General features: G+C 47.2%; 8 protein-coding genes across 8 annotated transcripts; 4 read left to right on the top strand and 4 right to left on the bottom strand.

Moving 5' to 3' along the window:
• Positions 1 to 45: 45 nt before the first annotated feature.
• On the top strand, positions 46 to 712 carry N7466_004641 (protein transporter TIM23; the record flags this gene model as incomplete). Its single annotated transcript, XM_057164038.1, has 2 exons — positions 46 to 636; positions 689 to 712. 2 exons carry the CDS (start codon positions 46 to 48, stop codon positions 710 to 712), a joined length of 615 nt encoding a protein of 204 aa, XP_057022719.1.
• Positions 713 to 1342: 630 nt separating this feature from the next.
• On the bottom strand, positions 1343 to 1834 carry N7466_004640 (uncharacterized protein; the record flags this gene model as incomplete). The annotated part of the gene is made up of 1 exon (XM_057164037.1): positions 1343 to 1834. The coding sequence occupies one exon, from the start codon at positions 1832 to 1834 to the stop codon at positions 1343 to 1345; it is 492 nt and encodes a 163-aa protein (XP_057022718.1).
• A 2422-nt stretch (positions 1835 to 4256) lies between these two features.
• N7466_004639 (Zn(II)2Cys6 transcription factor) lies at positions 4257 to 6134 on the top strand (the record flags this gene model as incomplete). Its single annotated transcript, XM_057164036.1, has 1 exon — positions 4257 to 6134. One exon carries the CDS (start codon positions 4257 to 4259, stop codon positions 6132 to 6134), a length of 1878 nt encoding a protein of 625 aa, XP_057022717.1.
• Positions 6135 to 6234: 100 nt separating this feature from the next.
• On the bottom strand, positions 6235 to 7243 carry N7466_004638 (SDR family NAD(P)-dependent oxidoreductase; the record flags this gene model as incomplete). The annotated part of the gene is made up of 5 exons (XM_057164035.1): positions 6235 to 6477; positions 6531 to 6553; positions 6615 to 6727; positions 6781 to 7141; positions 7195 to 7243. 5 exons carry the CDS (start codon positions 7241 to 7243, stop codon positions 6235 to 6237), a joined length of 789 nt encoding a protein of 262 aa, XP_057022716.1.
• Positions 7244 to 7862: 619 nt separating this feature from the next.
• N7466_004637 (flavin-containing monooxygenase) lies at positions 7863 to 9485 on the top strand (the record flags this gene model as incomplete). Its single annotated transcript, XM_057164034.1, has 1 exon — positions 7863 to 9485. One exon carries the CDS (start codon positions 7863 to 7865, stop codon positions 9483 to 9485), a length of 1623 nt encoding a protein of 540 aa, XP_057022715.1.
• Positions 9486 to 9939: 454 nt separating this feature from the next.
• On the bottom strand, positions 9940 to 10793 carry N7466_004636 (BTB/POZ domain-containing protein; the record flags this gene model as incomplete). Its single annotated transcript, XM_057164033.1, has 2 exons — positions 9940 to 10660; positions 10732 to 10793. The coding sequence occupies 2 exons, from the start codon at positions 10791 to 10793 to the stop codon at positions 9940 to 9942; spliced, it is 783 nt and encodes a 260-aa protein (XP_057022714.1).
• Positions 10794 to 11431: 638 nt separating this feature from the next.
• On the top strand, positions 11432 to 12653 carry N7466_004635 (uncharacterized protein; the record flags this gene model as incomplete). Its single annotated transcript, XM_057164032.1, has 5 exons — positions 11432 to 11627; positions 11699 to 11775; positions 11832 to 12214; positions 12276 to 12337; positions 12409 to 12653. The coding sequence occupies 5 exons, from the start codon at positions 11432 to 11434 to the stop codon at positions 12651 to 12653; spliced, it is 963 nt and encodes a 320-aa protein (XP_057022713.1).
• A 400-nt stretch (positions 12654 to 13053) lies between these two features.
• On the bottom strand, positions 13054 to 13806 carry N7466_004634 (GPI anchored serine-threonine rich family protein; the record flags this gene model as incomplete). The annotated part of the gene is made up of 1 exon (XM_057164031.1): positions 13054 to 13806. One exon carries the CDS (start codon positions 13804 to 13806, stop codon positions 13054 to 13056), a length of 753 nt encoding a protein of 250 aa, XP_057022712.1.
• Positions 13807 to 14088: the final 282 nt, after the last annotated feature.

Raw genomic sequence — 14088 nt, 5'->3', positions numbered from 1 at the left:
TCTTGTATTTTAGTAATCTTATCGACCCCCCTCCCCCCCTTCATCATGGCTATTTGGGATTCTATCAGTGGTCGCAAGCAGGAGCAGACCGCCGCTTTCGACCCATCCACTACCCAAGATGCGACTGCCTTCCTTTCCGAGATCGCCATTCCCGATCCCTCAGGACTCCATCCCCTGGCTGGCCTGAACCAGGATACTCTCGACTACCTTTCACTCGAGGATTCCGCTCTTGACGCAACTCCCGGTTCCCGTTCAGTTTTGCCTTCCCGCGGCTGGTCCGACGACCTCTGCTACGGCGCCGGCACCACATACCTGGCTGCGCTGACAATCGGAGGTGTATGGGGAATGGCTGAGGGATTGAAAAAGACACCAGCAACTGCCCCTCCTAAGATTCGTCTGAACGGTGTCCTTAACTCTGTGACCCGCCGCGGTCCGTTCCTCGGTAACTCGGCCGGTGTCGTCGCGATGGTTTACAATGGTTTCAACTCCGCAATTGGTTACGCGCGTGGCAAGCACGATGCGTCGAACAGCGTGGTTGCGGGTGCATTGAGTGGCATGCTCTTCAAGAGTACTCGTGGCCTGAAGCCTATGATGATCTCTGGCGGTATTGTCGCCTCCATTGCTGGCACTTGGACCGTATGTTTCTCAGCTTTCATTTCTCGAAAACAGTTCCGCTAACTCCCGACAGGTGACACGCAAGGCTTTCTTCTAAATCTAAAATTGCTGGACATACTGTCCATTCCTCCCATGCTTCTCCGATGAACCGAACTTTCATACCCTTTCCGGTTTACAACGACAAAAGCGGTGGATCATAACCTCACACACCTCCTGTCTCTCCACCCGCGATGTATTACAACGGCTTTTTTTTTTGTCTTTTTATCCTTTTATTCCACTGCGGATCTCTCTTCACTCCGGCGCTCAAAGCATCCATATTTCGCATTTCTGCGTGGGTTGGGAACGGGGTGTGCAAATGGGTTTGTACTTTTACTGCTTCTGTCCGTGTACATAGATGAGTCTACTCCATAATTTGGGACTTATTGACTCAGACAATCCCTTGATGTCTTGTCAGGTACCCTTAATACTGCGAGTGACATCCAATAGAGAAATTGTTACGCACCTAGAAAGTCTTCCTCAGCGAATAACACGAATAACGCGAATAATATTGTTGAAGGAATGACAAAACGGTCAAGATTTTCCAGGATCTAGTACTGCAGCGCAGAAAAAAAGAACAACGTTCCCCTATTTATGAAGTCGAACACAGCCCCAAACCCAGCACCACTAACATAATCGACTAATATACAGAATAGCCAATTCACGGTGCATTGCCACTCCCAGTGGACACTCAAAGGAAAAGGCCCGCAGCAGATCCAGCCAGCAGAATACCGACAACGCCGATAGCAGACTTCGACAGGGGACGAGAAGCAACAATTCCAGCAGAGGTCGAGGTCGAAGTCGAAGTAGCACTGCTCGACGTGCCGGAAGCCGTCGAGCCTGTTCCAGTTGCAGTGCTGTCGAGAGTCACAACTCCGGTGCCGGTAGCGGTAGCTGTTGCAGTGGCCGTGGCATTGGCATTGGTGTTGCACCAGACTTGGCCTGGCTCCGAAGCCTTGATCAAGCATTCAGCAAGAGTGCCAACAGTCTGTCCCTGTGCCAGGCAGTAGTAGTCGCAGTCATCGTACTCGACAACAGATGCCTCGCCACAGCAGCTGCTCATGACCGCCGAGTAGTTGCCATGCATGGGCATCGCGCATGCGGAGTCGTGCACAGGAATATCGTACAGCTTGGCCTGGCAGCTGGAGGTGGCAGATGCCGCGGTGGTAGTGGTGGTGGACATCTTCGTTGTTTGGGATGTTTCTCGGTAGGGGTCTGGTTGAGTAAAAAGGTAACGAGTGGAACGAAGTGTACAGGACTTCTAAATCGACTTCAGCTGAAAGAGCTTGCTTTGATACAATATTCAAACGAAGCCCATCCCTCCTACCTATATAGCCTTCCAAGGTTTCTGTGACTTTTCTAGGTCGAAAGTCCACTTTCTTTATTGCTTGGCAATTTCCACCTTGGTGCTTCCGTAAGAAGCATTGGGGCTGAGGATCTATGAACCGGGTCTTCCATTTGATCCCTAGTTGCCTATAGTCCCACTTAACGCCAGTTATCTTCTCCATTCAGGACCCGTAAAGCACTGAGGCTGACGACACTGTCTCAAGCTCAGGGCACTCCTATAGAATGCTAACCGATGTGGATATACTTTTTAGCTAATCAAACCATTGCGCCCTGATGTGCAACCCTTCACATGTGCCATTTTTGACATGTCCACAGTGATATTTCAGGGTCTTGGCCTACCCACTTGTTGCGCCTTCGAGCAAATCCCTTCATGACGCGTCTTCCATGTTCACTGTGTCACTTTGATAAACCCTTTTCTGAACTTGGGTCCACCACATATTGTGAAAAGCAGCCTCCGGTTGGCTCGTCACTGCCTCACATCCACAAATAAGATGCGTAGGTTGCTGACCAGTACCGGGGTGGGTAAATCTATAGCACTTGCCATGGGGCCATACGGAAAAACCATATGCCTGGAAAGGTGTCTTTCATCCATTAATAAACAATTTGAGAGATTTTGGGCCTACAATTCAAACGAGTGTTCCAATCGGACTAGCAACATTTGAATGCTACATACGATAGCCCTGTGGTTTATGTACTTTTTTCACATGTGCAGAAACATTTGAAGTCTCAAGGTAGTACCTGAGGACCCGCACAGCTCTAAGCACACCCGTGAAGGTTTAACAACTTGGAAACGCCGATTAGCTCTTCCAAAGTTCTAAGTGACTCCTCTGGGTGGCTTTAAATAAGTACTATATTGGAACACGGAAATTTCATTTCGGGAGGAATGTCGTAATCCGTAGTTTGAATCTGCACCATATTCCCTCAAGGATCATCAATCGATCTCGGCTTATCTTTACCCGGCTCTAAACTTGGAAGATTCAAATAGGGCTATGCAGCTGGAATTGCCAATAAGCATGGAAGTGGATTCCTTTGAAGTTTGTGGATTCAAAACATTTGATTTCTGGCGATTACCTACCACTTTGGTCGAAGTACTCACATCGTAGGTAGTATATACAAGTATTTAAGTATTCGACTCATCTTGAGTATGAAGAACGTTCTGACCGGCAGGTCTAGTAATTCAGGGTGTTATATATGACAGTTCCAAAGAGCGAAATATAGAAGGGTCATCGCACGTGCGGCTTCAATGTTTCAAGTTTTGCGTTTGACATCCAATACCAACCACCTGGTTGGCAACTGCCTAGGTAATTTGGGAGTGAATCAAAAATTCTAACAAAATGAATTCCAACTTGATTTTGGTATTATCCGGAATACCGGGGAGCGGATTTTGTGTATGTAGGAACATTTGAACTTGAGGTGTGGACCCTGCCGGAGTAATGTATAACAGACTTGGCATGCTATAATGATATAATTAGATGCACAAATGGATGCGGGTTGACCGATCATATGCAATTTATCGCGGCTGTGCATCACTTATTTTCAAACTCAAGGTTAAGAATCCTGCGCATACTAAAAATGGACTACTGCTTGAACCCATACATTCTAGGTTAGTTAACTAATGTGTTTAGTTAGTTCACTAACTACAGTACTTAGTTAACTACGTCGATCGCTTAGTAAGCTGTCAAATAAGAGCTCTTTTGGTCTAGCGGGAAAATCACCTGATATGTCGAGAACTGACCAGTTCACTATATTTCAATGTAAAGTAAGATCAAGAAAAAAGTGGGTGTACTTCTAGTGGTTACCACGAGAGGTAAAAAATGAAACATAGAACAACTAGTAGCATTGAAGGGAGGCTTTATCTATGCGAAACATTTGAAGACTTGACATTACATACTATTTTTGAATTTACAACTACTACTACTTAAGACTCAAGACCCCCCCAAACGTGACAAAATTCCTGTTTGGGAAGGTGACAGACACTTAGTCAGATGTCTTTTTTCCTCAACAGTTTAATAATAGTAAAGTAACCTAACTACATGGCGTGGAGGTATGATACAGCCAATTCTATCTAAATAAATTCTACTTCCATCAAATAACTAGTAAACCATCAAGTCTGCGAAGTCCTAAATCACGCCGGCAATTTCCGACGCGGGGGCAAATATGATTGAGTAACATCACAAACCAATTTTTTGGCTCAAACGCTATCCCAATTTTCGCTTCAACACGCCGATAAACTTCCCCCCATTGCGAACCTCGTGGGCATGACCGAGAGATCATTGCCTAGAAACGTGAGGACCCCGAAATCTCGCACGAAGACATTTACGGGATGCTGGACCTGCAGAGCCCGCAGAGTCAAATGCGATGACGAGCAGCCGCATTGCCGTCGCTGTCGCACTAGCGGCTGGCAGTGTCAGGGGTACGGCATGCGTTTGGGATGGTCTCAAACTCCAGGAAGTCGGTCTCATCGTCGTCAATTGAAACCGGGGGCTCCACAATCCACAGTAGACTTGTCCTCTGCTGCCGTGACGGCTCTCTTGGCGGAACTGGATGAGTCCTCCGGCGACGGGAGCGCCCAGCAACGGGGACCATTCTCGGTATTTTCCGCCTCGGACTGTGCAGTGAAAGACCCCGAGCCCTCAACGGGCATTGATTCGAGAATTTTATCTTCACCTGTGAATGAGAGCAGGGATGAGCCGGGACGCATAAAATTTATTTCAGGCCTGCCTAATTCAAACACTCTAATTATTCCGACATCTGAATCTGAGGAAGGTGATAAATCTCCGTCGGAACCCATTCAAGACGCCTTTTCGCATGCTTCACTGTCACCATCCCCTTTGACTCATGGAAAATCGCCGTCGCCGGTACCGCCCGAGCATGCTAACGGAGCTTGTTACGATACAGCTCTTGCTCCATGCAACTCCCGTCGCACTATTCCCGACTGCGACCGGGACACAAAAACCCAACATAACGCTTCTTTAATTCTATATACACTTCCTTTAATTGGTTCACTTCATCCCCGACAATTACCAAGACCAGAGACGGAATTGATTCATCATTGGGTCGTGTTTATGAGTGGAAATATGCTCTTGATCGATACTCCTGACAACCCCTGTCGTACAGTTTTTATGCCATTGGCTTTGAAAGGATTCGAGGACCCTTCCACGGATTCTAGTATACATCATTCTATCTTCCACGCTATATGTGCATCGTCAGCATTCAGCCTGTTTCATCTTCGACGCGATCGCCAATATCAATCCATTGCTATGCATCACGACCAGCTGGCCTTGCGACATCTGAGAGAAAACTTGCAACGAGCAAAGCGCCTGGATGAACCAACTCTGGCTGCCGTTCTAACATGCATTACAGCTGAAGCAATGTCAGGACGACGGAGTCGGTGGAGAGCCCACGTTGCTGGTGGACTTGGTCTTTTAGAAAATGAGATGCATGACGGTTGGATACGAAGTCCAACAGCATCTCGCTTACTTCAGAGCTATATTTCACTTTCATCGCTTTGCAACTTACCCATGTCCACCCAGTTGATGTCGCTCCTTGACGGCCCTCCTGAATTACAGCACTATCTCGAGCGGTCGCATGGTGTCACGGCACCTCTTATAAAGTTTTTAACACGGATTCAGGCACTTGTGGACTCCGGCGCTGTTATTTCAACAGAGGAACTGGATCGGTTGGAGGTGCAGCTTTACCTCAACTTTCCATCTCTGTCTGCACCGGATGCTCATGGTTCTGTTATTATCCAACATGCGCTGAACTCGTTCTATTACGCTTCTATCATTTTCTTTCGACGGATGTTACGACATGCGGCTTTGAGTGAAGTGCAGGATATAGTCGAGAAAGCAGTGCAAGAATTGGAGGCGGTTGATACTTTGACCCACAACAAGAAAGGTGGCTGTGCCTACAACTGGGCCAGTTTTGTTGTGGCGGCAGAATGCCAGAAGCCCGATCTGCAGGCCAGGATGATGGCTTGCTGGGATCGCAAAACACGTCACGGAATCCAAAGTATCACTATTCTAAGTGAAACTCTGAAAGCGCTTTGGCATCGACGAGAGCAGGCTGGGCCATACAGAGATATTCATTGGCAGGAGATAGCCCAAGAAGCTGATTTCGATTTCATGCTTGTATAAATATGAATGACACATAATTTACGCACACCAGCTAGCACCAAGGATTTGACAAAAAACAGTTTAAATCGTGCGTGAATGGACACACTCCAATTGATCTTGTCTAAACGGTATATCCTCCATCAACCACCAAGGCAGCGCCGCACATGTAGCTGCTCATCGGAGAGGAAAGGAACAGCAGTACATCCGATATCTCTTCCACTTGTGCCGGACGTCCAATTGGTGTCATTTCGAATTGAGAATTCATTGATCCAGATTTGATCTGCTCGCCAATGATCGGGGTGTCAACGAAGCCCGGACAAATGGCATTGACGCGAATTCCTTCTCGGGCATATGCTTTAGCATCCTACAAAACTATTAACAAGGTATTTCCAATACTGGCACAGAAAGAAATCTCACCATTTTCGTGAGTCCGACGACCGCTTATACAATCATTTGATCAGCAAGGTCCAAACATTAATTGAATCGTCATGTCACACATACCATGTTTAGCAGCTGTGTAATGCGAGATGCTAAAAGGACCGGGAGGACCCCCAACACCGAACATGGACGACACATTGACGATCACTCCACGACCTTGGCGGACACCACGCGATCTTTCGATTCAAAGTCAGCTACGATGCTCATCTGCAACCTGGGGACTACTCACTCTTGCTTCAACATCTGCCGGATCAGAGCCCTTTGACAAAGCCACACCCCCGTCTGATTGACATTGATCACCTTCTGCCACTCATGCAGCGACATCAGGTGCGTTGGGGTCGGCGTACCACTTATACCAGCACAGTTAATTCCGATTTCGATGCTGCCGAATTGATTCACAACTTTTTTGACAACTTCATCGACAGATATTTCATCTGCGACATTAACTGGGAAAATCTCAATCGCGACGAGAGGAGACTGAGCCTGAATCTCATCACGAGTGTCTTTGAGAGCCGATAGGTCAAGGTCAAGTAGAGCCAGGCCTCTGATCCCGTTCTGTGCGAAGGCAATTGCAGTACTCTTGCCAATGCCTGGCTTTTTGTCAGCGTCCGTAACCTTTACATCATGACCACGGAAGCTATACCGGATGCTCCTCCCGTAATAAAAGCTGTTCCTTCGATAACGGGTACCATAGTTGCGATCTCGTTCTGTCGATGATAGTACCTTAATGATCAAATGACTAATATAGCGTGAGAATGATTGCTTTTAATGACTTGTTGATTCAACTTTAAAAGCAATTCTACTCCGGTGGGTATATGATCTGGTACTGGCCCTCGAGCCCCATTCCCGGATACGGAGACAGTCAGTCCCGGACTCCCGAGACAAATTACTGGTTCACGGCATGTTGGGAAGTTCCTTTAGGTCAAACTTGGGATCACGAGATTCATTTGCGGTACACAAAATGAAATTCGCGGAAGCCCATTAGAGCCGAGAACCGATGGTGGGGCCCCGCCTGATGAATCTAAGGGACAAAACCTTCTCGCCGTGGACTTCCTATTCGGCTTTTCGGATTTAGCAAGGCCACGATGTAGTCTGAAACCACCCCAAGATCACGATTTTCATTTTTCTAGACATTCGGATGTCGACAGGCCGGTTCAATTTGAGCGACTTTCCGGCAGCCGAGAATGTGGGCATTCTTCAAGATGTTCTTGGTCTCTATTTTACGACTCAAATCGAGGCTTCTATTTAATCGACAAGTGCCTGAGACTTAGGTTTTTTATTTGAATTATTGTTCCTTTGCGACAGGGCAGTATGACTCGAGCCGAAACCCATATCGAAACCGACGCCATCGTCATCGGCGGTGGTTTTGGCGGCTGCAATTCGCTGTACAAGCTCCGGAACTTGGGTCTTTCTGTCAAGTTGATCGAGGCTGGCGGTGCCTTTGGAGGTGTATGGCACTGGAATCGCTACCCGGGTGCCCGTGTTGACTCGGAAATGCCGTCTTATCAATTCAACATCCCTGCCGTTTACAAGGGTTGGAATTGGTCTGAGAGGTTCCCTGGTGACGATGAGCTTCGACGTTACTTTCAGCATGTTGACTCGGTGCTGCGTTTGAGTGAAGATACATTCTTCAATACTATCGTCACGGGAGCTTGTTATAATACAAAAACCAGTCGATGGGATGTGTCGACCAATACTGGTCTTACAGCCTCTTGCAAATATCTCATCGCTGCGACTGGATCCTCTCACAAGAAGCACTACCCTCAGTTCGCGGGATTGGAAAATTATGGCGGCCAACTAGTCCATGCTGCAGACTATCCGGATAATCTCAATGCGAAGGGGAAACGTGTTGGAATCGTTGGAAATGGTGCTTCGGGCCTTCAAATCGTCCAAAACCTCGCCAAAGAGGACTGTAAGCTGACGGTTTTTATCCGCACGCCTTGCTTTGCAATTCCTATGAAGCAACGATCCATCTTGCCAGAGGAGGCCGAGATGCTGAAGGGCTATTACGACTGTCTCTTTGAGCGGTGCTACAAATCCGTGTCCGGTTTTCCACACAACACCCGATTGCAGTCTGCGCATCAAGCAACACCCGAGGAGAGAAAGGCGTTGTTCGATGAGCTTTGGAATCGCGGCGGATATAACTTCCTGGTGGCAAACTATTACGACTTTCTGTTGGACGAAAAGGCAAACTCCATTTTCTACGACTACTGGGCGCAGAAGACGCGTGCCCGTATGACAGATCGTACGAAAATGGATCTGGTCGCGCCGCTGAAGCAGTTCATGCTCGTTGGAACCAAGCGGCCGAGTCTAGAGCAAGACTACTATGAGATGATCGATCGACCCAACGTGACCTTGCATGATTTGAAGCGCTCGCCAATCATCGATTTTGATCAAACGGGCATAGTCACAGGCGACAGCGAGGAAACTCAACACCATGATCTTGATGTTTTGATCTTTGCTACTGGCTACGATGCAGTCACGGGTAGCTTGTTGGATCTGTCAATTGTGGACAAGAACCAAGTTTCCCTTGCCGAAAAATGGAAAAATGGAATTCTTACCTCTCTGGGATTGATGATTCCCGATGCTCCAAATCTCTTCATGGTCTATGGGCCACAAGCTCCGACATCCTTGACAAATGGGCCACCTTTTATCGAAATGGAAGTCGATTGGATTTGCAAGGTCATCTCGAAGATGCGAGAGGAGGGACTTGGCTCTATTGAGCCAACTGTGAAGGCTACCGAGGCGTGGCGGGAACAAGTTATCGCTGCCAGCAATGGGACCTTGTATCCAAAGACAGACTCTTGGTACATGGGATCCAATATTCCGGGCAAGCGGCGAGAACCACTCATCTATCTCGGTGGAATGCCAAGTTGGTGGAAGAGTTGCACAGATGCATTGGAGAATTTGGAAGGCTTCCATGTTCACATTTGAATTTATGAATCGTCGATGTATAGCATACATCATACCTAAGGGGAAATATTTGAAGTAAATACCCGGCTTTGATCTGTATCAATTCAATTTAGCAATCAAGACATCAAGCTTGTCAATTTTGTCCTCGTACCTGCGCAGTTCAATGAGCCAGGCTCACCCAGCGTTGGAAAATTTGAAGCTAATCCATAACTTTCTTGACTATTCTATGTTTAAAAAATATGCTGCTGCTAGTTGTAATTTATACAGGGCTATAAGCCTTCCTTGGAATGTACAGTCTTTGTTGTAGATTAAGTTGATTTTATTCCAATTTGATTGTGAAAGCTACTGATGCCCTGGAGCCTACCGACTTTTTGCTAGCGAACGCTGGTCGTTATCGAAAATGAGTCACCCACATTATACCATTCTTCTCCTGTTGGTATTTCTTATTTGCTCGTCGTCTTGGGCCAAACTTTTTCTAGACAACGTTTTCTTTCCAAACAATGTCCAGTACCCTTCCAGTCAAAGGATCAGTAGCAGTTGCGAGACCGCGACCAATGCCCCGAGCCTGAGGAACTTGAGGAACTTCGGCCATGGTTTTTCGTACTTGTTTGAGAATTTCTACTGCAAGTTCTGGGTCTTCTTCAACCTCTGAAAGAAATCTGTATCCGCCATCTCGAAGATATCCGTCAACCGAGGCTGCAGCTAAAATTTGACGAACTTTGTGACCTCGTGGTAAGAAGGCGATGGACTTAAAGTGGCAAGGCTCAAGACAGTGACTGTTGATGTCAACGTCCCCTTTCCTTGGATGTCTTCTGGAAGGATTCGCAGTGATGACTTCTTTGATACGGTTGGCCATTTCGGATTCCAGCCCAGTGACCATACACATATCGCCAAGTCTTGCGAGTTCGATTGCAGCTGAAATCTCATCCTTAGGTTTCATGGCCTCGAACCTGACTGTGCGAAGGTAAATCCATTGTAGAAGAGCTTCGAAGCTGCTAGTTGAAAGAACACCTTTGATGGCTTTGAGGGTTGCAGACTGCTCTTTTCCCTCCTTGAAACTGACCGAGAACTTCGGTTCGAACATCGCAGAAAAGTATTTGGAGTCTGTGCAGAGAAGACCTTTGGAAACTTTGTATTCATGATCGTCAGGGCTGATTCTGATGTTGACAAATGGGCCATGGATAAGTGGAAGAAGACTGTATGTGGATAGTATGGATGGCTTGTTTTAGTTATCACGGTTTTGAGAGTGGATATTGAGGACACATACTATCTGCCAAATTCCATAGCGCTTGCTTTTTCCAATTTAGTCATCTTGTCTCGAGTACGCATGCCGGGTTAGAGGTTTCGTTAGAGAAGAAGAAACAAGACGTGTGTCCAGGTGGAATCAAGTGATAGTTGTGAGGAGGTGGAGAAAGAATAGAAGAGACTGGCAGATGACAAGTGTTCGGCAAACATCACTGGGAAGTTCCGAAACTTCTTGATAAGAATGCCACGGAACTCGAGGGGAGCTACATCATAGAGAGACGAGGTGCATTGATATCTAGGAGCTGATTATTCACTGAGTCTAAATGTTCAGTTTTCGTCTTTGATTCTTTATAGTATTTGGGCTTTCCCCAACTCAATACCACGTGGACATTCTTCAGAAAGAAGAATCGCCCCCAGGCCCTCCGTTTGACCAGACAAGCGTTGTACAAATGGTGATCATTCCCTGAATAGGTACACAACTTGGCCAAGAATAGGTTAAAATGATCAGATTTGGGGTCCATTTTAACTATTGCTTGGTTAGGTACCTGACCTCTGAGAAAAATAGAAATGGCGACCATTGGATTTTCAGGCGACCAACAAGAGAAATGCTACTTCTGTTCCATCCTCCCACCTCTATCGATCCTGATCCAAAAGCTCTTAGCAACTTTGTTGCTTGTTCATACAGGTTTCCCGTGGACCCTGTCAGAAACATTCACTTCATCATGACAGAAACACAACTTGACCCGACAGGCGCCATGTCGTTGCGCGTCTCGGCTTCGATGATTACACTGGTCTTCATTTCTCTGTGCCTACGAGCATGGGCCAGAAGCAAAGTACGCAAAGGCGTTCTTATGGAGGACATCCTCATCGTCCTCGCTGCTGTGTTGTTCTATGCCAACCAAGGGGTATTCCTCTATGGTGAGTATAAAACGGCCCCAAGTGACCTAGATACCAATGAAGATACACAACTAACTTCTAAAATTATCTAGCCATTTTAGGCAGTGGATCTTCAGGTGGGTCTGACTTCAGCTTAATGACGAAATATCAAATGAATCGGTTTCTCAAGGTAAGTCTGAAACACGACATCAGCATCATGATAGCTTTAGTAACAGATCCCATCAGTATCTTTTTGTGGAAGAACTTCTTTTTCTTCTCGGCATTACCGCGACAAAATTCTCGATCTTAACATTTTATCGACATATATTCGCTGTGCCTTCATTTATACGAATCAATTGGATCCTCATGGCTATCTGCGCCTGTTGGGGCATTGTTGCCTTTTTCGTCATTATATTCGAGTGCCATCCCGTCAGCGCCATGTGGGACTACATATCTTTGCGAGACAGGAATACCTGTATTCCCGAGGGGGCCATGATCGCCGGCTTTGGTATTGTCGAGATTCCCATCGACATCATGATCTTGGCGCATCCAGTGCTTATGGTGCATAACCTAAAGCTGCCTTCAATTAAACGAGCCAGTCTGATGGGTGTATTTATGCTAGGTGGATTGTGAGTTTCTACAAATGTTGAAAAGTGGGGGGAATGATGAATTGGGACTGATTATTTATAGTGTCTGTGTCACTTGTGTCGTGAGGGTCTGGTTCAGCTGGCTTCCGTCTACAGGATACGATCGTAAGTGGGAGTCCATTTTGGGGTGATATGTGCGAGGGTTTCCAGGTGCTGACATGTTTTTTTTTTCTCAGGTAACATCCCCGCATCGCTGGATTGGACCACTGTTGAGCTGGCCAGCGCTATTGTCTGTGCATGTCTTCCGACTTATGGGCCATTGATTCAAATTCAGAAGAGGATTGCTAGTGTGAGATTGTCTTACGGGAAGATGCGCGACGCTTCAAGCAAGGAGTCGGTAACACCATCCGTCAGGGACAGTGTAAAAGTGTTCCTCTCTAGGGAACAAATCGATCCTGAAAATACACAATTGGAGGTATGAACTGATACATCGCCTTATGTCATGTCTGTCGCAAGCTTCCATAAGAGGCAAGAAATAATCTTGGAAAATAATTTCATGCACATGTGTGCATTGATTGTAGTCCGAAAGTCCGTGCCTACCAGAATTTAGTAGGTGTTTCCCGGAGCGATTTTGGGGGCGACAGCGATTGCTTCCGCACTCAACGATCGACAAGTTCCAAGAATAAGGGGAACTGTGGGGGCCAAAGACCTCAGTTCCAAGCACGTTTGATTAATCATTTTTTATCATGAAATGAGTCTGGATAGTACGCCCTCCGTATATTCGATCCATTACATTAGGTACTCAACGACATATATATCATACAAAACACATCGGTATTAATAACATGTCACCGGTTGCTTCGATCAAGCAATCTCTACCATCAAATCGCATCTTCCTTGGGGCAAGCCAACACGCTCACAATATTGGTGACAGTCGTTGTTCGAGGGCCAGGAGAATCCGTGATCTGGCTTGGTCCCGCAGTGACCACCGGCGAAGAGTCGGACGAGGGAGTCGGGGTGGGAACCTTGTCCAAGGTTACAGGGTGGGAATAGTCTGAACACCAACCAATAGTCTTAGGCACAATTCCGGGCTTAACATATCCAGAGCTCAAGGTGCTGGCAGTGCTGGGTGACGGAGAAGGAAGGACGTGGGAGTGATGAGGATGGTGATGGAAAGGACGAGAGCTGGGACCGGTAGGGCTCACCGTGACATAAACGGTAGACGCCGCAGCGCTGGGGCAGGTGGAGGTGGCTGACGAAGCAGTGTCCACACAGCCACTAGCGGCATCGGAGACGGTGAACTTGTCTCCCTGCGCGTAGATGATGTAGACGTTGGTGCCGTTGATGCCGCTGATCTGGTAGCCCCAATCGGGGTTGGTGTCGCAGGGGATTTGGACAGAGTAAGACAGGTCCGAGGTGGGAACGTCCAAAGCCAAGGGAACATAAGATGGAGGCCAGGACACAAAGTTCCAGAGATAAAGGCTGAAGTTGGTGGGGTCGGTATCGACGCTGGTCCACTCGACATTGACGGTGGATCCGGCTGCGTAGGTGGAGTTGGCAGCGGGACTGGTAATGTCGATGGCCGCGGCAAGCGAAGCAAGCGAGACGACAAGAGGGATCACGGAGCGCATCATCTTGATTGTCGTAGTTTCAAATTTGCTTGGTATTTTCTTTGGCAGAGAATATTCGCAGATAGGGAAAGAGACGAAGAACAATGTTTGCTGAAACGGGCTTTCAAGGAGCGACTGGTTATTATGCAAACGAAAGGATTAAAAAAAAAAAAAGGAAAAAAGGAATGACTTGAAATTCCAATGGAATAGAACGGTTGCTAAATCGAAAGGCCTGGGGAAATGGGGCTCTCACGAGGATATAAGTAATTCATTGCGGGGGAATCACTGGAACGCTTTGGGGATGAG

Source organism: Penicillium verhagenii (assembly GCF_028828195.1).
Source record: "Penicillium verhagenii strain IBT 33310 chromosome Unknown utg000005l_segment0_segment0, whole genome shotgun sequence".
In the NCBI taxonomy this organism is placed as follows: domain Eukaryota; kingdom Fungi; phylum Ascomycota; class Eurotiomycetes; order Eurotiales; family Aspergillaceae; genus Penicillium; species Penicillium verhagenii.
The sequence above is the reverse complement of the archived record's forward strand: the minus strand, read 5'-3'. Positions and strand labels throughout refer to the sequence as shown.